Here is a 21,979-nt window from a genome sequence, read left to right on the forward strand (position 1 = left end):
ATTGAGGCATAATTTCATTGAAATGCACTGGAATTGAATATTTCAAGGCAGGTAGCTCTGCCAAAATCATCTTTTTTCTAACATTCCATTGAAGAATTTCTTAGCAAATCCGGTGATGCAGAGATCAAACAATGGTCTTCCCAATAGAGAAAGCATCTTTAAGGGAAATTATATTGTCAGATCAGTAGGTTTTTGGCCTGCATGTTTCTGATTTTTCCTATTTTGCCTGATTCTTACAAAAACTCACACAGATGTATATAGTGTACAAGTCATATATTCAGGATAGAAATGTTCATTTAGCTCAAAATCCCCCATAGATATGAGAAGGCTACTTCAGTATTGTTAAATTGATTTACCTAATGAAATTATTTGTATTTACAGTGGATCCATTTAGCATGTTAAACCTGGATCTGGATGCCTCCAGTACTTCTCTGTCAACAGCTGCTGGTCTAAACTCCTTCCCTGTTGATGTAGTGGTCTTCATTCGAGTGGAACCATCTATAATTAGATTCAACTGCATCCCTGTTTCCAGAGTGGAATGTCTGTTACAAGTGCCATCTCTTGATGTTGTGTTTAGTACTAGAGGATCTGATGTAGAGGCTCAGATAGGGGAAGGAACTCCTCCATCTAAGCCTAAAGGTAATAAGGGTTTTTAGTTTTGCTTGTGATGATAGGTCAATGGTATTTAGTGTATAGTACATTCTATTTCTTTCATATTGTAACTGTAGTGGCTTAACCTGTTTAGAACTTTCAATTTGTTTGATATTGGTTTTATAAACATAATAATGTCAAGGAATTAAGCTTATTGATGTAACTTGCTATGTTGTTAATGATTTTTCAGGAAGCAGAGAGAGAAACTGGAGTGGTGGTAAATCTGACAAATCCAGAACATTTAGTGGTACTTCAGCTGCTAGTGATGCTACCCCAGTCATGACAAAAGCAGGAGGACTCAGCTTTACTGGCAGACTTTCAGACTTCTCATTGTATATATTCCATCCCTATGGAGGAGCTCAGAGGAAGATGGCTTCCCCAATGTATAGCCCTACTGACTCTCATAAACTTGGTTAGTGAATTCATTTTAAAGCCTTATTAGTATGTAGTTTCCTGCACTACAAGAGCTGTATATGATGAGAGATGAAACGTATGACAATTGTAATCGTTAAACCTTAATTTCTTATGATTTAATAGGAGTTGTTTTTTCTGTCTGTAAAATGGCAATTAACAGTGTAAGAATGAAGATTTGTCTGGTACTTAATGATGTATAGTGATAGATATAATGGTTCTACCAAAATACTTGTATAACTGTGGGATGAAAATCATGAAGAAAGAAAACAATCCAACCAAATTTGATATCTTTTACTGGTACCACATTTTAGCTTATTATTAAAAAACAACAAAGTACATGAGAAAGAGATGCATTGACACCACCATGGAGAATAGTTGATAGAGGTCACAGGTTCTCTATATTGTAGAATAAAATCCTGCAATTTATTCTTTTTTTAGATTGTAAAGAAAAAAACAAGAATTTTCTGATATAAAAAAAATAAATGCCATAGATTTGAATACATTTACAGTTAGTTTGTTTGGAAGAGTTCTTGTTGATTTTATTTGAGAATTTGAATACATTTACAGTTTGTTTGGAAGAGTTTTTGTTGATTTTATTTGAGAATTTGCAGGTCAAGAAGTAAGTCTCATCTGCAAGTACTTCCTGACACTAATTTTTCATCATCTCCTGTACAAAAATTTTTTCTCAAATTTCAAGATAAAAAATATAATAGATTGGCATGTAATAGGCATGGTGCTATCAAAAATGAATTCATACATGAAGAATTTTATTTAGAAGCTAATTTTCTGTCCGCCTACAAGAATTCATCCCATCATGAAAGTGATGATATATTCTCTTTGTCCAGTATTGTTTCAATCTTTATATAATTTTGATTGCAGGAAGTATCCAGGAACATGGTACCACGTGGTCAGAGATGTCCAGGAGAGATATGCTTAGTCTTAATGTAGAGTTCATCAAAGTAACTATCTCCAGAACACGGAAGCTGGAAGTCAGAGTAGACCTACCTTTACATGCATCAAAACATGAACCACAACTTAGATCTAATGTGGTCAGATTTTCTGGTAAATCACTGTTAATCTGTACTTACTTCAATTAAACCTGAATCAAGTTTTCATAATTTATTCAAAATATCCACTAACACTTTAGTTCTGTTATAATATTTAGTCAGTTATTTACTATATTATATTAAACATCAATTTGTTTTTTTGAAATTATATTTTCTACATTTGCTTTTTATAATAATTAGTATAATGTAATGTTCTGATGACATACAATTTCTGTTATGTCCAATTAAATCACTAAAACGATATTGTAATTAGTTTTATGTTACTTGAGCGAAATCAGTTTGTACAGTAAATCCCGTCTAACAAAATTTGGATTGTGAATTTGTTCAGTTTAGACAGGTGTCTGGTTTAGACAGGAGTATAGTGTAGACAGGTGTTTGCTTTAGACAGATGTGTGTTTTAGACAGGTGTATGGTTTTGACATGTGTGGTTTAGACAGGTGTATGATGTAGACAGGTGTGTGGTTTAGACAGGTGTACAATTTAGACATGTGTACGGTATAGACAGGTGTACACTTTAGGCAGGCTATGGTTTAGACATGTGTAAGGTTTAGACAGGCTGTGATTTAGACAGGTGTAAGGTTTAGACAGGTGTACTCTTTAGACAGGCTATGGTGTAGACATGTGTTTGGTTTAGACAGGTGTTTGGTTTGGAAATGTGTTTGGTTTAGACAGGGGGTTTGTTTCGACATGTATGGTTTAGACAGGTGTTTGGTTTACTCGGGTTCAAAATACATTTTAAACTGATATGAATTGACCTTGAAATGTCTCATTTAGACAAGTTTTTTAGTTTTTTTTTTTTTTTTCAAGGTTTAGTTTGGACATAGTATATTTATGTTCTTGTAGAAGAGGGCTTCCATCAAAAAGTGTAATATCATAAAAACTTGATACTCAGGTGCATCGGGTGAACATTAATTTATATTTCTTCATTTGATCTGACCAAAAATGCTAAGTAAAGCATCCATATAGGATTTCAACATTTTCCACATTTTCAATTTCAGCTGTATGTGATATCGGTACTGCAGCATTTAAATACGACATGAGGAGGCTGTCAGAAATCCTAACATTCCCAAAGGCTTGGTATAACAGGAACTTGACCAGGAGACTTTTTCTGGGAGAGGAAAGCTTTGCTCAACTTGGGGATGAAGGTAGAAACTTCACCAATATCATATTCATTAATTTTTTTAAATGAAGAGGAACTCCAAGAATTTTAGAAGTACATGTATATGAAATCAGTTCATCACAAATATTACATATTGGCAATAGAAAACTGTAGTTCTTACTTAAAAGATGGATATTACATAGAATTATGACATGACTATTTTTAAGTAAAATACAGTATTTATTCTTAACAATATTTTTTTTTGTCTTTTCAACATCATGTGGAATTTTTTTATGTAATTTTTTTATCGATTGCTTTCTAATTGAATGGTTAAAATCCGGTCATTCATTAAATTTGAAAATTAAGGTCAAATGATTATGAAAAATCATGTACTTTTCCATGTTTTACGATACGACTTGTAACAAATCTCTTTTGGAATCATTTAAATCTCCTTTGAGATCCTCTAAAATGCATGCTAGAACTTTGCTGTGTTTAATTTCCATTGTTAATTTATACAATTCATGTTTGTATGATGTTAATTGGTTTGTAAACATGACTCTATGTTACTACAACCATACCTCCATTATCAATGATTTTATCCTATTTGCTGCTTCAGCTTTCTATATGTTATTGTCCTGTTCATTTTACTGATTGTGTTTCCTCAATATAGTCAGCTACACACGATTAAAATATTCAATTATAACTACCTTACAGATCCAATCCATATAATTGATTATACTGGGTATATTAACATCTACTTTTGTATGAATCTAAACCAAAATTATCTATATATAGTAAAACGTTTTAATCAAATGCAACCTTTTAGTGAAATGTCTAGCTGAGACTGGTGTTGTTGTTCTCACTTTCATGAAAAATTCTCAACTTTAAATTTTCCTCAAAATCTTATTTTTTAAGAAAAAGTAGTAAAGTTGAGATTATGTAAAGAAATTCTAATTTTTGATATTTCATAAAACCTGGCCTGTGAGTAGATTCTAAAAGCTTCTAAAAGCATTCAATTTCTATTTCTGGTTAAGGTCAAAGAATTTTTGCTTAACCAAGTTTACTGTATAATGCATGAAAGAGTTACCTCCCTTCTCTCAATATCCTTCCAAAAACAAAGTGCAGTAAAGCTGGCTGTATTGGTCATTTTCCATTATTTATGTTTTGTTTTGCTGTTAAAGGACTGTACTTTCAGATTTGGACAGTTTATCATCTGCCAGCTCTCTTGGCGATTCATTCAGCCCTGCATCCAAAATATTTACATCCTCTCCAGCACTTAATGTTAATATTCCTGATACCAAAATACGAACTCATCACCGTAGAGGTTCGTCAGGGGATAAATTCAGAACTCAACTCAGTGTGGAACTTCAAAATGAAATAGATAGCAGAGTTAATAGAAGAGGTTGGATTGTAGTTTTACTTTCTATACATAGAAATTCTGTCTCCTTAATAATATTTTGTCATCACTGTCTCAAAATAGCAATTTATGAAAAAGCCATGATGTTTTATTATCAACTTTATAAGACTTTTTGTTTTGATAAATAGTTTTTGTATGATATCAGTTGAAATAACTACTTAGAAATGTGATATGAAAAGAGTTTAATTTTGTCATTTAGCAGAAAATGTTAACATAATCTTTAGATCTTTAGATTTTGATTTATAAATAGAAACTTGGGTCTATTTTGATTTAAAAATTAAGTAGAAAATCTGCGAGAAGTTATCTATGTAAACATTAAAATTTACAGGGCGTAAAACATTCAAGCGTAAGTCCATCAATGGCTCCTCAATGCACAAAATTTTCAGCACTGATTTAATAAACTGTATATTGCTTGATTTCAGTTGAGCCTTCCATATTCATTTACATACATCATAATCCAGATATTGTCTCTGTATGCTTTCTTTGTTGGATGCTGGAATGGCCCTTCCCCCATTTTCCTCACTATATATACATATACCTCGTTTTTTTATTATTAATTTGCTCCAGTGTCTTAGACACCTATTCAAACTTCTCCATTCATTAAACTCATATGCCTATATTTCTGTAAGACTTTATTTTTTTTTTTCACTTTATGTTAATACACTTTATGTTAATACATTTTATGTTAATACATTTTATGTTGATTTAGTGTTTTCTCTACAACGATGTTAGGAGTTTTAGTTGTAGTATATTACATTGTTGTATTTAGCAGTTGACTTACAATAAAACTCCTATATTCATATTCTAGCAGTCTAAATATTGGGCATTTCAGTTATTTAGAAAATAATGAATTAAATTTTGACAACAGGCAATTATTTTGAAGGAGTTCTCTATGGAAAGCTTGGGTCACTCATCTCTGTAATATTATTGCCAGATGTATCTATAAGCATTCATACATTATACATGCTATGATACATAGATAGCACATCAGTCAAAAAAGTTGCATTAATGATAGCATTTATAATCTTCACTTACAATCAATAATGGAATGAAATCTTTTAACAATGACAAACATCATTGGTTTACTTATTAGTTTAATCAATCACTCTTGGTTCTTAAATGTGATGTTAATGACTACTCCATTGTACTACATAGAGTTGGTAATGCTTAATGATAGATTTATCATGATGAGTTTCAAAATTAAAATTTATATAAGATCCATATAGTTGCCCATTTTTAAGTCTTCTTAGACAAAAACTATTGAAAAACTATACTTTTTAACTTCAATGTAATGCCAGTTGATAGATCATAAATTTTTACAAAGTTCATGTTTAGTCTACTATCGTATTTTTCTGTAAATTGACTTTTTAGGAATCTTAATGCTAAATGATGCAGGGTCATTTCAAATAAGAGCTCACAATATTATTAATGGTGGTTATTTCTTAATTTCTTACAAGTAACTGGATAACATTTCAAACCAAAATTCTTTGAAAGTAATTCTTAAACATAATTATTAAAGTTTCCCTCTTTTTGTATCAGGGTCTATGTCTGCACCACAATCACCTACAGATATATACATGAATGAGTCCGGTGCTGCTCCAGTTGGTCGACCTATGTCAAAACACCGATCTAGTTTAACACCAACAGAGACACCTAGGAACAAGCGAAGGGTATCAGGAGCTGCCGTCATCAAGCCTTCTAGCTCATGGGAAACTCTCGTCATGTTTGCTGTTAATCTCTCCCAGTTAGATCTCAGGGTTCAGATGAGTAATGTTATGGGTAATACTGTGTAAGTTTGACACACTGTAAAGTATAAGTAAGAATGGAGATTTAAAGTAAAAATAGCTAAAATAAATGGAAGTCTTGATAGATTGACATTAGGCTCTATACTTAAAAATGTATTCAGATTTAAATGAAGAGACTTCTGAAGAAATCTGGTTTGGACAGGTCATTAGTTTATTTAGTTGAGTTTTAACAGAATTCGGTGTAATGTATGTCTGTGCATCCTTCTATGATACTTATATAAACACTCTGTAATAAACATTTTTCTATGAAGATTAACCATTCTTAGAACATATTTAAACTTTGGGAAACAGGGGAAGTAACATTGATTTTTAAGGTCACAAGTCGAAAGATAACGTTCAAGGCCATTTTTGAAAGAACCTCCGCGTAATATCCTTTCTAAAGGTCCCAAGTACCATGAACCACGCTCCATAAATTGGAATTATAACTAAAGTTCTTATGGATGCCGTCGAGGACTATGCAAGAAAATTAATAAAACGAGAACAAGAAGACATTGATTCTCTGTCAGAGTGGTTAAAGGCCGTGAGGTCTTTAATTTTGAAACAAATGAAAGTTTTAAGTAGGTCAATGAGTGCAAAAGCTACATCAGTTTTCAAAGACCCTGATGTAGCAAAAACATTGTCTACTATACATGACAAGTATGTTGTCATACCAGAAGACAAAGCCCAAAACAACATTGTTTTTGTCTGCAAAACGTTTACATCAAATGTTTACTATCAGAGGTAGACGTAGAAAATAATAGCAGTTATAAGACCTATACTGCTACCACACTCTTCAAAGAAATGGAAAACCATAAGTGTGCTATCCTCTTTTGGTCTCTCTACCAAAGACGATGATTGTGATGTACTGTCTATGTACTGGATTCCTAAACTCCACAAGAATCCATACAAACAACATTTCATAGCTGGATCTGCAAAATGTACCACCAAACCTCTTTCAAAACATTTAACTTCTATACTCACAACTGTCAAAGAGGGTCTGCAGTCTTACCACAACGCTTGTTACTCCCGTAGTGGTATTAATTCAGTGTGGATCTTGAAAAATTCGAAAGATCTTTTGGAGACAATCAGTTCGAGACTATTATCTGAATATAATAGCATTAACAATGTATACTTCTATTCCCCATTCTCAGTTAAAATCACAACTTAAAAACATAATACATCGATGTCTCTCCAAAAAAGATGGTACACCTAGATACAAACATATAGTTCTTGGTAGAGATTTCTCATACTTTGTAAGAAAATAATTCCAAATCATCTTCCAAATATACAGAGGAAGATGTTTACAAAATGCTGGAAGTTTTAATCGACAACATATATGTCCAGTGTGGTGGACGTGTTTTTCAACAAACAGTCAGCATTCCAATGGGAATAAATTGTGCTCCTTTACTTGCTGACCTATTCCTTCACTCTTATAAGGCTGACTTTATAACTGATTTGATCCGAAAGAAAAAATATCATTTGGCTTGATCCTTTAATCTCAGTTTCCGCTATATAAATGATTTATTATCTTTAAACAATCCTTATTTCGGGCATTTGATACATTGCATCTACCCCAAAGAACTTGAGATATAGGATACTACAGACACTGTAAGGTCAGCTCCATATCTTGACCTACACTTAGAAATCGATGGTTAAGGAAAACCATTGACCAAACTTTACAACAAACGTGATGACTTTTCATTCAGAATTGTCAACTTTCCTTTCATCTGTGGCAACATCCCTTCAGCATCCCTTCAGCACCTGCGTATGGGGTGTTCATATCACAACTGATATGTTATGCCAGAGCTTGCCAAAACTACACAGACTTTTTGTATCGCGCAACTCTAACAAATAGGTTTCTGGAACAGGGTTATGTTGCTACAAGATCAAAGTCATCACTACAGAAGTTTTATGGTCGTCATCATGAACTCATGGATCATTATGGTGTATCCATCTGCACCATGAAAACGGATTTATTCAACGGTTCATAGTTTTCCTTTCCTCGTTTTTATACCCCGGACTTGACTTTTATGAGCAACTCGGCAGGTGTTTCTAGAAAAGCAGAGGACGCTTACCCTACCGGTGCACCTGGTCCATGCTTCCAGTTTTTAGTAGAGTCCGAATTGCTCATTTGCTTTTGTTACTTTGTATGTATGATTTTAGTTACTTTATGTTCTTTGTTGTGTATGTCTGTTTTCCATGTCTAGTCTTTGTCCCTGGATTGCATTCTTTTGATCACCGCTATAATCTTGGTTCCCTTGATTACTCTTGCAAAGAGTTAGGGGATGCTAGGCATGCTTTCTTTGATTTAAAAGCTATTTAACTAGTTTGGAGAATTAGAACAATGGTGTCATATCTATTTCCAGATGGTCAACAAAAAATGTGAAAAGCCAAGGGAGGCTGTCCATAGACTGTAGTGGACACAAGGATCTTAAGATAACAGCTGGGATGGATAACTCCCACTTTGATTCTAGAGGGGGAGTTGTTGGTGGAACATTAGAGATCAACAACCTATCAATATTCAGTAAGTAATAATCCCTACTCCTTGTAGATAAATTGGTAAGGGAACATAACTTTTTATTGACCTTAGATGTTCTAGGATTCATAACTTTTTATTGACCTTAGATGTTCTAGGATTCCTCTGCTGCACATGTCAAATCCAACATTTTATAGGTTTCACTATGAATTCACAGCATAAATGTATCCTTTTAAAAATACTGTTAATGTACTAATTTCTGTGGTGTACTAATTTTTGCTATGTTCACGCTGGAGATAAAATCACAAAAAATAGTACCCATGAAATTGATCTTAACGTAATATAATGCTAAATAATTTTTTGAAATCACGAAAATCGGTACCTGTGAATATATTCACTTGACTTAATCTGCGAAAATTGGCAACCACAAAAATTGATACATTTACAGTATTAGAAAACAATGCAACACTTTGGAAACAAGATTATAAAAAAATTACGCCATGAAATGGAATCAATTACTTTAAAAACCCATATTTTACAGATTCTGTTGTAAACTCAGATAGAATGAATGATACCTACAAAAATAACAATTTTTCAAACAATTACGTAACAAATTAATAAATAAAATTTTTTTATTTATTTTGAAAAATTTACATGCAAACATGTAAGGTCAATATATTTGAATATTGATGATAAAACTATTCCAGTTGAAGTAAATGAGGACCCAGAGGTAGGAAAGGAACCCAGTCACAGACTAGGACTATCTCTGTTTGCTATAGAGTGTAGAATGGACTATATGGGTACCAGTGTACTGATGACCAGGCTCAGTAAACTGGACATTGAGCTGAAGGATGAATGGCATGTAGAGACCAAGAATGAAGGGGATACTCCACTGGCTACTACCAGGTTTAGTATTCTTTGTCCTACATGCTATTGTAATATTTGTGATGTGAGGACTAGCTCTTTTTAAAGACAGGCAGGTGCCATAACAGTGGTGGTTCACTGAAAAAATATTCCCTTACTTAATGTTCCTATTTTATTCTTCGTATGGTGCTATAAGAAAATGTGAAGTCAGTTTTTGATAATGAATTTGGACAAGAGAGATATTTCCAGTAAAATATTGATATAAATTAAGAGTTATCTTTCCCTTCAATTAGTGGTGCACCAATCATCGGGAACATCAAATTATTAGTCATTTGGGGAGTTTTGATTTAATGATCGATTGCAAGATATCAAGATTAATCAGTTACATCTTAAAAATTTGAAGATTTTGTCTTTATCCTTCTTTTTGAAAGTCATCTTTTTTCTTGTCTGATGGTTTATTTCAACTGTAACATTAGATGATTCTATTTGTTGTCTGATGGCCAGGGGGTGGACAAGCCTCAAGTCAACACCTTATTTTAGTAAAAAAACTTCAGTAAACTTTCTGTCTCTTGCCTGGTCTTATAAAGACTTACTCTTAATAATATGAACTGATGTTGTGGCAAAATTTCTTTTAATTTTTAAAAATTCATAAAGTTTTCTTGCATGAAAAATATCTGTTTGTTTGAATTAATGACATAATATAATTTGTATGAAGACCAAAATAAATTTGGAGTTTCATTTCCTTCTAGGCCTGGATTTTTGTTTGCTCATGGAGAACTTGGCTGGGACAAGTTCCACATAATGATATCAAGGTCCACAACTCCAGACATCTTCAAAATGGTGGCAAAAATAGAGGAGTTTATCACAATGCAATTTAACAGCAGTAGACGTGCCTTGTCAGCAATTGGACCAATAGGAACTAGGAGACCATCTGATAGACAGAAACAGAGTGACTCAGAAGAATGTAAGAGTATAAATGGTTATTCTTACTTTGTGCCATATTAGCCATATATCGTATAGAAATATGTAGACCAGGACATGCTTATAACAATTACCTCATCAGTAATATAAACCTGGGGGAAAGTAGTTAGTTAGGAAATACATACATACTTGTTAACCCTTTCACATTAGGAGGGAGTCTCTCACAAAATTAATGAAAAATTTAGAATTAAAAGACTTGTGGAAGGTTTACTATATTTTCTGTGAAAAATATGAAATAATTAAAAAAATTTCTATAAAAAATTACTTTTATGTATAAACATTTTACAGGAGACAGTTTCAGTGGGGGAGAGCCTCCCACATGAACTGTTATGAAGGTTTACAGGTAGGGAAATGTGATATATTTTGAAGCTCAATATTTTTTTTGGCTAAAATAATATTGTACCAAATGTCCAGTAAATTAATTTATTGATATTTATCATTCCTCTGTGGATAGAAATCACTACATGTATTTATCATTCCTCTGTGGATAGATATCACTACATGTATTTATCATTCCTCTGTGGATAGAAATCACTACATGTATTTATCATTCCTCTGTGGATAGAAATCACTACATGTATTTATCATTCATCTGTGTATAGAAATCACTACATGTATTTATCATTCCTCTGTGGATAGAAATCACTACATGTATTTATTTCCTATAAAGTTTATCCTAGGATTTGACACTGCTTGTTAATAACATGTTTTAAGAAAGACATATTTATTGCCTATTTTACTGTTATTTGTAATTTCAGATCTTTGGGACATTAAACACCATAGACATTGGCAGAAAGCTTTTGAGATGATTACTGACTGTAAATTCTCAATGTTACCATCCATGATTCCAAAGTTAGGCACCATCTTAGGAGGGAATATCACTTTGCATGGCAATAACTTGACCTTGGCCTGTTTCCATGGTATCAACTTCAGGTCAAAGTCTTGGGCTTTGTTCTGTTTGAATGAGGCTTTCATTGTGTTTTCTACTGAAGCTCAGAAATCTCAGGATGGGAGTAAGTGTTTATGAAGGGAAGTTAAAAGGTCACATGGTTATATGTGAAGGCACAAACTGAGTATTAGTCTGTAAATGTTTTCTTCCTTATATTTGATATACTTATTACAGCATTATGAAGGAATAGCTGTAGATAGTTCTGTTTGTCAATGCATCTCTCCACATGTAGTATCATAACTATAGAATACTATACATCTCTCCACATGTAGTATCATAACTATAGAATACTATACATCTCTCCACATGTAGTATCATAACTATAGAATACTATAGAATACTTTTAAGGATTTTCATATGTGTTCGTGAAAATGTTGTCCGAGTTGGATAATGCTCCTTTTGAGCATAATAAACCAAAACACGGTAAAAAACAAATACTTTTTAAAGTTCTTTCATATCAATGTAGATGTATGTTTAACATATGTAAACCTAACACCCGTCTTAAATGGACAATTCTACAGTTTATGAGGGGTTCAGTGTAGATGTATGTTTCACATATGTAAACATAACACATGTCTTATGGACAGATTCTATAGTTCATAAGGGGTTCATTGTAGATGTATGTTTAACATATGTAAACCTAACACATGTCTTATGGACAGAATCTATAGTTCATAAGGGGTTCAGTGTAGATGTGTAAACCTAACACCTGTCTTAAATGGACAAATTCTACAGTTTATGAGGGGTTCAGTGTAGATGTATGTTTCACATGTGTAAACCTAACACCCGTCTTAAATGGACAAATTCTACAGTTTATGAGGGGTTCAGTGTAGATGTATGTTTCACATGTGTAAACCTAACACATGTCTTAAATGGACAATTCTACAGTTTATGAGGGGTTCAGTGTAGATGTATGTTTCACATGTGTAAACCTAACACATGTCTTAAATGGACAATTCTACAGTTTATGAGGGGTTCAGTGTAGATGTATGTTTCACATGTGTAAACCTAACACATGTCATCAATCTACAAATTCTACTGTTCAGTATAGAACACAACATTAGTTTGTTAGGACATATTAAAGTATAGAGTTCTGCATCATTTCATTCATCACATACTTCTCTTTTGTTTAATTGTACAGATCTACACATAGACCAGGATCTGACATTGAACATTGGTAACAATAAAGCCCAGCACACCCTTGGGAAGAACATGGCTACAGTGTGTAAGATCAGTAGAGGTCATACCATGCCACCAACATTTACCAGTGTACAGGAATGGTTCCATTATACATTTGCCACATCTGAAATTAAAGGTAGATTAATTTTAAATAAGATTAGCCTGACTTTTCCTCTGACATTCACCAGAAAACAATGATGATTTGAGTTAGCAATTGTTGTCCAAAAATTGTTTGTTTCCCTAAATGATGCCTTTTTTCAGTTGATTTGCATGGGGTATAAAAGCGAATCAGAAGCGACCTTGAAGGTTGTAAAAGATTAATGAACAATTTTGAAATTTACAAATTGTTTCCTTTTGTTGCTTAATATATATTTTTAAAGTTGTCCAGGTTTTGTGAAAGAATGCTAGCCTGTATTCTTAGTATTGTTGAATCTAATCCAACACATAGACACCAGACAGATTGTTAGAATTAACAATTAACTATGAATCATTTATAGTATGAAAAAATCAAAAAGGGAAAACAAGAGATCAGAATGAACAGATATCTCCTTACTGAAAGTTTGATAAAAACATTGACTCATGTTTGAATCTCATAAATCTATCTACATTAAGTAAGTTATTTACAGAAAAATAATTTTGAACCAATACTTTAGATTTAGATAGTTTCCCAGCTATGCAGAGATATGGAGTAGAGAGTCCTAAAGACCATAGGCGGAGGAGAACACAGGAATACTTCCATGACACAGAGATGATATTTGTACTGCCTACCCTAGAGATGTGTCTTAAATCCCTCCATACCCAAGGAGAAGACGAACCACAAGGGGGTAAGTCCCAAATCTCTCCATACCCAAGGAGAAGACGAACCACAAGGGGGTAAGTCCCAAGTCTCTCCATACCCAATGAGAAGACGAACCACAAGGGGGGTAAGTCCCAAGTCTCTGCATACCCAAGGAGAAGACGAACCACAAGAGGGTAAGTCCCAAATCTCTGCATACCCAAGGAGAAGACGAACCACAAGGGGGTAAGTCCCAAGTCTCTCCATACCCAAGGAGAAGACGACCCACAAGGGGGTAAGTCCCAAATCTCTCCTTCATATTGGGAGGAAGACATCAGATTTAATATTTGTACTGCTATTGGTCAATACAGGTAAATGTTGAAAGAAAACAACAATTAAAATAAGGCAACTTCATAGGCCAGCTGTAATATTTTACATGTTTATCTGTATATTGATGCATAATAGCTTCAGAATAATAAGAGATTTCTTGAATTTCAAATACTTGTACAAACAAATTAGGAATGACCATTTCTTTTTTCTTGCAGTTTTCATTATCTCATGTTGTTTATATTTTAGATGATAGACCAGTGGTAGAATGTACATTTGTTACAGAGTTTGAGGACCATATTTATGTTGCCATGGATGCTGAAGTTATCCTCTTCCTCCATGATCTGATATTCATGTACATCAAAGAGAAAGATAAGGGTACTCTGTCCTAATTTTTGAGGTTTTTGTGTTTAAGTTACAATTCTCAATGATGGATAAAACTTTTATTGAAAATTTGTGGTTACCTTACATTGAGTGCTAATGGTTTTATTTAGTCTACATAAAAGTGATAAAAAAGTTGATATTCAAGATTCATATATATTTTATTTAAATAAGGGATTTGGGGATCAATGATTTTTTCATTTTGCTAAATTTGCAAATGAAACTCAACAGTTGATTTAGACCCAGCCAGCGAAAGCCATATATTTTATATAGCCTAGCTGGCCGAGTGGTCTAGGGCGCTGGACTTTGTGCAGGCGGTTTTGCCATAGATGTCACAGCAGTACGAGTTTGAGTCCCGCAGAGGGAACGACCAAAAATTTGCATCGCAAATTTGACAGTTCTAACATCGTTGGGAATTTTTCAGACCTTTCTAATACGTTTACTTTATCTTCCCTGTATCAATTTGATCCAATGGAGCAGTGTAGCGAAGAGTCGTCACATTCTGAGACATTTATATATATATATATATAAAATGTGTAAACTTAAAAACCCTTTTCATTTTTTAAACAGACAGTAGAATGTCCTACAAGACAGACACTGAGAAGAAGAAAGTCACAGACCCAACAGCTGCCCTGAAACAAGATGTTAGAGAATTCAACTGTAAATTCTGGAAACTAGAACCCACTGTTAGGTAAAAACTAATCTACATATAGCATAAATACTGTGAAGTAATGAGTACAAATGTAATAGCATTCATTTTTATGGATATTTTGTCAATATTTGCTACTATCATATTTCAACTGTGATTATGAGGCCTTTACATTTCAGTTACATTTGCCAGATTTACAGAAAATGTTAATGAACATGATGTACATTCATTTGTGGTAAATATTGCCAGAGTTGGTGTTCTTCTTAAATAAATAATGAATGGTTTTTAGCTGTTGTCAAAATCTGCAAACAGTAAAAGTTCTCCATCAAAGCTTTAACTAGCAAGAAGTGGAGCTAAATAATTTGCTGCCCTTTGTTTGACTTTATTGATAAATAGTTCTTGTTTTTTGAAAGGTATGAGGTAATATTCTGTCCTAGAATAAGGAAAGTGGTTTGTGTTTTGATATTAATACATTTCTAGATGTTTTAAAAAAAAATTCACTTTCAGGTTACTCCACTGGGCCAGTAAAGAGATTGATCCTGTTGGAGTTGATTATGTGCTACAAAAGTTAGGGTTCAGTCATGCTCGAGTTACAATTCCTAAATGGATGCAGCGTGGTTTCATGGACCCCCTTGACAAGTTCTTGTCCATTCTGATTGAGTATTTAATTACAGTATTACGAGAGAAACCAAAGGAGCAGAATGATGGGGAAAGTTGATAGAAATGGTTCAAATCAATGTCAAGTTTCACTTTTACAATAATGTATCATGTAACTGAAATTCAGGAACATATCATGTGATAGAAAAAAAAAAGAAAGTGTCATTTGATAGGAACAAAAAAGTTGCCAAGAACACATGATTAGACTTAATTAGATAATTTATCTACATATTCCTGCTGATAATTCAGTTGAAAGAAGTAGACAGACAATCTGTGACTTTATACATTTGTACTTGCTATTTAGAATGTCGAAAGCATTTTTATTTCTCTTATTTAAGCTTTTTGGCTTGTTTAACAGTCTGTATCATTCCTCATCAATATTTATATTATGATTTTAAAATGTTAAATGTTTTATGTGATTCATTAATACTCTAGTCTCATTACAAGTCCAATGATTACTGGCAAGGGTGTGTTTGACTTTGTTTTGGGTATCTATTTTTAAACTAAAACTGGGTTATTAATTTTGGTCATTAATTTGGTGATGTATGGCAGGCAGCCAGATAAATTTGTCAGTGCTATAACTTATCCTTTGGGTGAATATTTTCAAATTCAGATTTTTTTTTTTAAACAGAAAACAGGTATGTGTTGATTTTTCATAATTTTCACTTTTACAGTTTTTGAGTAAATGACCTTTCAGGGTCTAGGGTTAACATTTACGAACCCTTGTTTTATGGGTCAAGTTGATGCAAATTGAAAATAATTGAACTTCTACTTGCCTGAATGATAATCTTACTTTTCCTGGGCAATAGGACAATATTTAACATCATACCCTTCATTTTTGTAGCAAAAAAATTGACTTGGCACATAAAATCCAGTTTGCTGACATTTTGACATCCTCTTGTTTTACTGTTTATATTGTAATACTGTTTTAATCTACCAACTTTTTATGATGCTATAGTTAGCTATTAAAAGTAAAAAAAAATTGTATAAAAAATCCACTACTACAAGCAGTATACAAATGATTCAAATTACAGATGTTGTATTGATAAATTCTTCTAAATGCTAACTGTATTTTTTATCAACTGAATTATAGCTACAAATTGTTTTAAAAGCCTGTATAACTTTGTCGCTCCGTAATTCGCCTAGAATTTAATATTTAACAGTCAAACACACCCTGTTTTTGTGATCAATTGGTTTAATTCTAGTGGCCATCTTTTTACCACTGCCTTGTACAGATATGTAAATGTTTGTAGTCTATTTATTTATTGTATATATTGATCAGTATAATATATATATTGTATAATTTGAAATGCCATTGTTTTATCCATTATGTAAATTATGACCGGTTTTTACCATCAAGTTGTGGCTTAAGTTTGATTTTTTATTAAGGGATGATAAAGGTAATAAAATGCTCTAATGAGAGAGGTGCTTATCTCAGAGATTATGACTAAATCTGGACTATTTCAAATAGGCCAGTAACTCTTGAATTGTGATGGCAAAAGTCACATGTGTTAATATCAGGTGGTGAATTTACCAAGTTACATATACTTTTAAAAATTTTGCTGGAGTGTTTTACATAAATGCCAAAAAACAAAATGAAACATGCAGTCAGTAAATAGTGCATTTTTGTTTGATTTAACCTCAATATTTTACAATATGTATGTAACACCATGTATACCATTGAAATACTCTGTATCTATTCCAATCCTTCCATTGTACTTTACTCAGAATTGACTGTAGAATGACAATAAATTACTATAATTATGATTGACGTGACATTAGCTCTATTTGTTTTATAGGTTTTGCCCTTCCTTTCTGTTGTCTGTCTGTCCATCTTTCAGATATTATTTTATATCATGTTTATCTTCATGGCTGGAAGCTCCCTTTTGTTAGCTCACTTGGCGTCTGTCATTGTACCTCGTCGTCATCGTTAACAATTTTTCAACTCTTTTCCTGTGGTACTACTTAACATATTTGAACCAAACTTGGTATTAATGTTCCTTGGAGTATTCTGCATAGAAAAGATGTGGGGATTTTTGATCCATTGAAAAACATGGCCACCATTACTAAAAATAGAAGATAAGGATCAGACAGTAGTTTTTTTTTCGTCATATTATACTGCCAAAACCGTTAGGTTTTACCCAATTATTTCAATTGCTGAAATCATCTTTATTATATGGCCTGGAAAAGTCCCTAAGGGATCAAAGCTGTCAGGTGACTCCTTGCAAGAGTTATTGCCCTTGAAAGGTGAAAAATGAGGGGTTTTTTTTATTTTGAAAACTATGATAGATAGAAAGAAACTTTCAATTCCTGAAATGATCCTTATGATAAGTCCTACCAAAGTCTTCTTGAGTTATAATTGTCGGACAACTCCTTGTTAAATTTATTGCCCTTAAAATACAAAATTTAAACAGGTGAGCAATTTAGGCTCCTCTTGATTTTGAAAAGGGAGAGGGGTGAAAGTGTAACTTGTGCTTTGAGTGCAGCTGTTAATTGTTGGTAATGGCTTAAAATGTTAGTCTTTGTTTTATAAAACATCTGAATTCCAGATATTGTCCTCAATCAGAGTGGAGGAAATATGGACTTAATATGATTTGTGTACCTAGAAACATGTTTTTATTAATTATTTAAATGGCTCCTTAGATTTTTTAGAAATGCATGTATAATTATACATGTAGATAGTAATATCAAACTTATATTGTGTATTATAAGATAGTAACTATTTTCCCATGTACATGTATGTCTACCACATTCCTTGTTATTTAGTTTATATCTTTTTTTTACTTGTGCCCAAATTTTTAGTGCTGGCACTTTCACATCACTTCTATACATTGTAAGATGTGCTGCTTGGTATTGGTGGTCTTGTCCTTTCATCTGATGCTAGAGATTGATGAACTATTTGTCTGAGTGCCTGCTTTTCTTGCATAGTAGTTTTTAAATGTGCTATACTTTTTTATAACCATTATGTTGAAATGAAAAATATGTTCTTGGAAGTTGCAGTTATTAAAACTTTTACCCTTCAACATTACAATGTACAATGTTGTTTATAACGTACATTGTTGTTTATAATGATCTACTGTTTGATTCATTGTTTTTTGTTGTTGTTTGTGTGATTTTTGTGTAAATATTTATGATTTAGTGAACAATACTCTTCAAGAAGTAACTTGGCTCAAATTTTGAAGGCCAAAAGGTCAAAATTAAGATCAACATTCATTTTGCTATGACACACAATAAAAATAATGCTTTTTTATTGATTTTGCCATCAAACTTTTGTCCATCAATGTGAAAAATAAATCTTCAGTTTTAAAAGTTTGAAAACAGGTTAAAAAAAGTAACAGAATTTGTTCCTATTAAGTTTTCTACACGCATCAATTTTTTCAATATATTTTGCCAATGTTGCCAAGATGTTGGCTCAGTTTCTTTAGAGACCTCAATAGATTTATTTATTTTCCTTTTATTTTTGTTTGTTTTTTTACTGATAACCCTTTTTCAACTATGAAGTTGTGGGCTTACTTAAAAAAATGTGTCATGATTAGATCAAGTTGAGAATTAGGCAATACTGAATCTACTTCATAAAATGATGTTGAATCACTGGATATTGTTACGAGTATTATGATAGTGGCTTATTTTGCATATATGTTTATTCTAAGATGCACCAAGACAGATGTCATATAGTAATATTAGTCCCAAAATAATTATTTTGCAGATTTAGTAATTGTTTTAAATGTTATATAAGTATTGTTCCACTTGTTAGAGATCTACCATTTGTGTGATGTGTGGTATTTATATGTTAATTTAATGCATGTCATAATTTGATTTTTATGTTAAAACTGAATACTTTTGTTCTAGACCTAAATTATAATATGCTTGGTCATATTGATATGTGTTTGCTGGGAAATAATTTTATTACTATGGTAACAAAAAATTATAATGGGTCATTATTTTATTGAGACAATCAATATTTCTACAAATGTTTAAAATCAAGCCATTTTATTTCTCAATTATTGTTTGTCTTGCATGCTGTTTAAATGTTTAAATGGGAATTTTATGTATTTTGATTTTAATATTTATCTTTCAAAGTGGTTAACAAAATACATTTTCAATAGGACCTTTCAATTAATATTTTTTATCTCTTTCCTTGTTTTCCTGCATTACCCTGCCAATACCCCATAACTAAAGCTGATCAGAATGTAATGTTCAAATCTCTTTGTTGACGTTTATAGAATGATCTCCCCTTGATCACACCTTCACTTTTCTTCCTCTCTCTGTAAGATTTTTCTGCAATCTTTTAAGGTTACGATTAAAAATAACATATGTAGTTAAATTCCAATTTTTCTGTTATAACTTAAATAAAGTTGCAGAAAATATCATTTGAATATCCAATCTTTTTATCTATTTTTCAATTTGTTTTTACATTCTACCTTATTCCCCTTTTTTGCTAGGTGAAGCTTCATTTATAATATGCCTTTCCTTTTTTTCCCATAAACTCTTTCCTACAAACCTTCATTTAATGCTCTGTTAAGTTCTTTTGCCTCTGTTGACTTATGTATGTAAAATATGTCCCTGTAAGCTGTAAATTAATAATAAAATGATGTTTCACAAATATTTGAAAGAAGCATTATGTGAACATTTTATGCTTAAATTTTGAAATATTTGGTGGATTGTATACAATATGTCAAAAAACTTTCTGTTATTATGGATCTTATATTGTTACTTTTTAGTTTAATTGATATATGTAAAAAAGAGCAGTTAAAGATGTTTGAAACATACTTCCTGAAGTACACTTGTCCTATAGATAGACATTCTTCACTGAAGCTTTGCATTATCTCTTATTCACTAGTTCAAAAATATATAACTCTTGGTACAATCCCAAGGTTGTTGTGACGTATTCTCAAAAATGTAGATTATGTGATATGAGAAAATTAAATGGGAGCTGAAAATACTGACCAAGTGATGCTCAAGTAGTAATGTGCAATAATAAGGACAAAGGGTGTGGCTATACTTTTAGTTATAATGCTATAATCACATTATGGTTAAATAGTATTTATGTTTTTCTTTTGTTTATAAGTGTGTGTGAACTGTTACCCAAGTATTGTGTTTATATAGTGAAACCATGGTAACCAAATCCAAACAAAATTCATACTATACCTGCTTTGAAGAAAGTATAGTGACACTAATAACAAACTATAAAGCTTCAATAGTCTTCAGACACTTTGACTAGTGTAAGTCCAAGTAATACAAAAGTAGATGTTTAATTTGGTTTTAAGTCTGAAGGTAGTTGCTATGGAAACAATGCATATAAATACATTATTTTACAGTTTAAATTTTGTTTTTTTTATTAATGACAAGGTAATTACAAAAAAAAATACAACAAAGTTACTGCTTTAAAAATAAATTACTGGGAGGCAGTTTTATGAAAGTTTTTTTCTGGCTTTTGGCTATATGACTATCATTGTATTATAATAGCCATGTTATGGTATGTATTCAGTATGGAAAGTTATTTATTATTTAAGTTAATTCTGGTAATGAATGTATTTTAATATATGAGAAGTGTATATTTTTTTTTAGTACAAAATCATGTTAACTTTTGATCAATAGGCTATTATTACATGTTTTTGTTACAGTTCAAAATAAACATTGTCAGTATCTGGAAGGTGTTATTGGCAATAGCTAAGGTTACTCGGATAAAGTAACAATGGAAAATATCAGCACTGTTTTTGAAAATGAGCTTAGCATTTGTGGTTGAAGATCTTTTACAAGAGGAAACCACTTGACAGTTGGTCTGAAATTTATCTCAAAATTCAAACATAAAAGTTTCATATGTAAGATATAAAGTATAGATACTAGGTAGATACATGTACATGAGGTGAATCAAAGATGTGAAATATCAAAATAAAAATATATAAACAGGTACTATCTTTACTCCAGGGTGGAGTAGACATATATTTGAAAATGCAGTACACAATCGTTACACTGTAGTCAAATAGGTACAACTGGTATAGACACTGAACAATGAAAATAATAGTTAAATATAAGTAAATATCAATTTTCATTGCGCAATTTGTTTTGTTTTGAAAGATTAGTTATTTTGTTTTTTTTAATATTTGATAAGGAAGCAACATTTTTATTATTTTTTTAGCGATAAAAATCGAATATTTGCAATGAAAATGGAAATACACGCTTCTGTGAGGAGTCCGACATCAATGAAAACCTATATCCTGGCCAACAGTAAATTCAATTGATTCATTCTAGTATCCTTTTAGACATGAAAACAATATTGATGTTATCGAGAGGTAGAATTTATCTTGT

The 21,979-nt window shown here is 32.1% G+C and overlaps 1 protein-coding gene across 4 annotated transcripts in view; it reads left to right on the forward strand.

The window, feature by feature from the left end:
• Window positions 1-21,318, forward strand: part of LOC148604134 (bridge-like lipid transfer protein family member 1) — a 67,801-nt gene extending 46,483 nt beyond the window's left edge. For 2 of the 4 annotated variants that reach the window (XM_088550771.1, XM_088550773.1), the window contains 16 exons: window positions 382-639; window positions 842-1,063; window positions 1,945-2,127; window positions 3,131-3,277; window positions 4,427-4,633; window positions 4,977-4,994; window positions 6,188-6,437; window positions 8,799-8,956; window positions 9,616-9,814; window positions 10,522-10,736; window positions 11,512-11,766; window positions 12,844-13,017; window positions 13,535-13,705; window positions 14,233-14,361; window positions 14,935-15,055; window positions 15,521-21,318. In XM_088550771.1, coding sequence (XP_088406897.1) covers window positions 382-639; window positions 842-1,063; window positions 1,945-2,127; window positions 3,131-3,277; window positions 4,427-4,633; window positions 4,977-4,994; window positions 6,188-6,437; window positions 8,799-8,956; window positions 9,616-9,814; window positions 10,522-10,736; window positions 11,512-11,766; window positions 12,844-13,017; window positions 13,535-13,705; window positions 14,233-14,361; window positions 14,935-15,055; window positions 15,521-15,731 — 2,918 coding nt within the window. In that variant the 3' untranslated portion in view covers window positions 15,732-21,318. The remainder of the gene's footprint in view (window positions 1-381; window positions 640-841; window positions 1,064-1,944; window positions 2,128-3,130; window positions 3,278-4,426; window positions 4,634-4,976; window positions 4,995-6,187; window positions 6,438-8,798; window positions 8,957-9,615; window positions 9,815-10,521; window positions 10,737-11,511; window positions 11,767-12,843; window positions 13,018-13,534; window positions 13,706-14,232; window positions 14,362-14,934; window positions 15,056-15,520) is intronic. The other 2 variants (XM_088550772.1, XM_088550774.1) reach the window with 2 other exon arrangements.
• Window positions 21,319-21,979: the final 661 nt, after the last annotated feature.

The sequence above is a fragment of the Perna viridis genome, chromosome 10 (genome assembly GCF_037379345.1).
Source record: "Perna viridis isolate PV_CMFRI_1.1 ecotype Kerala chromosome 10, ASM3737934v1, whole genome shotgun sequence".
NCBI classification, from domain to species: domain Eukaryota; kingdom Metazoa; phylum Mollusca; class Bivalvia; order Mytilida; family Mytilidae; genus Perna; species Perna viridis.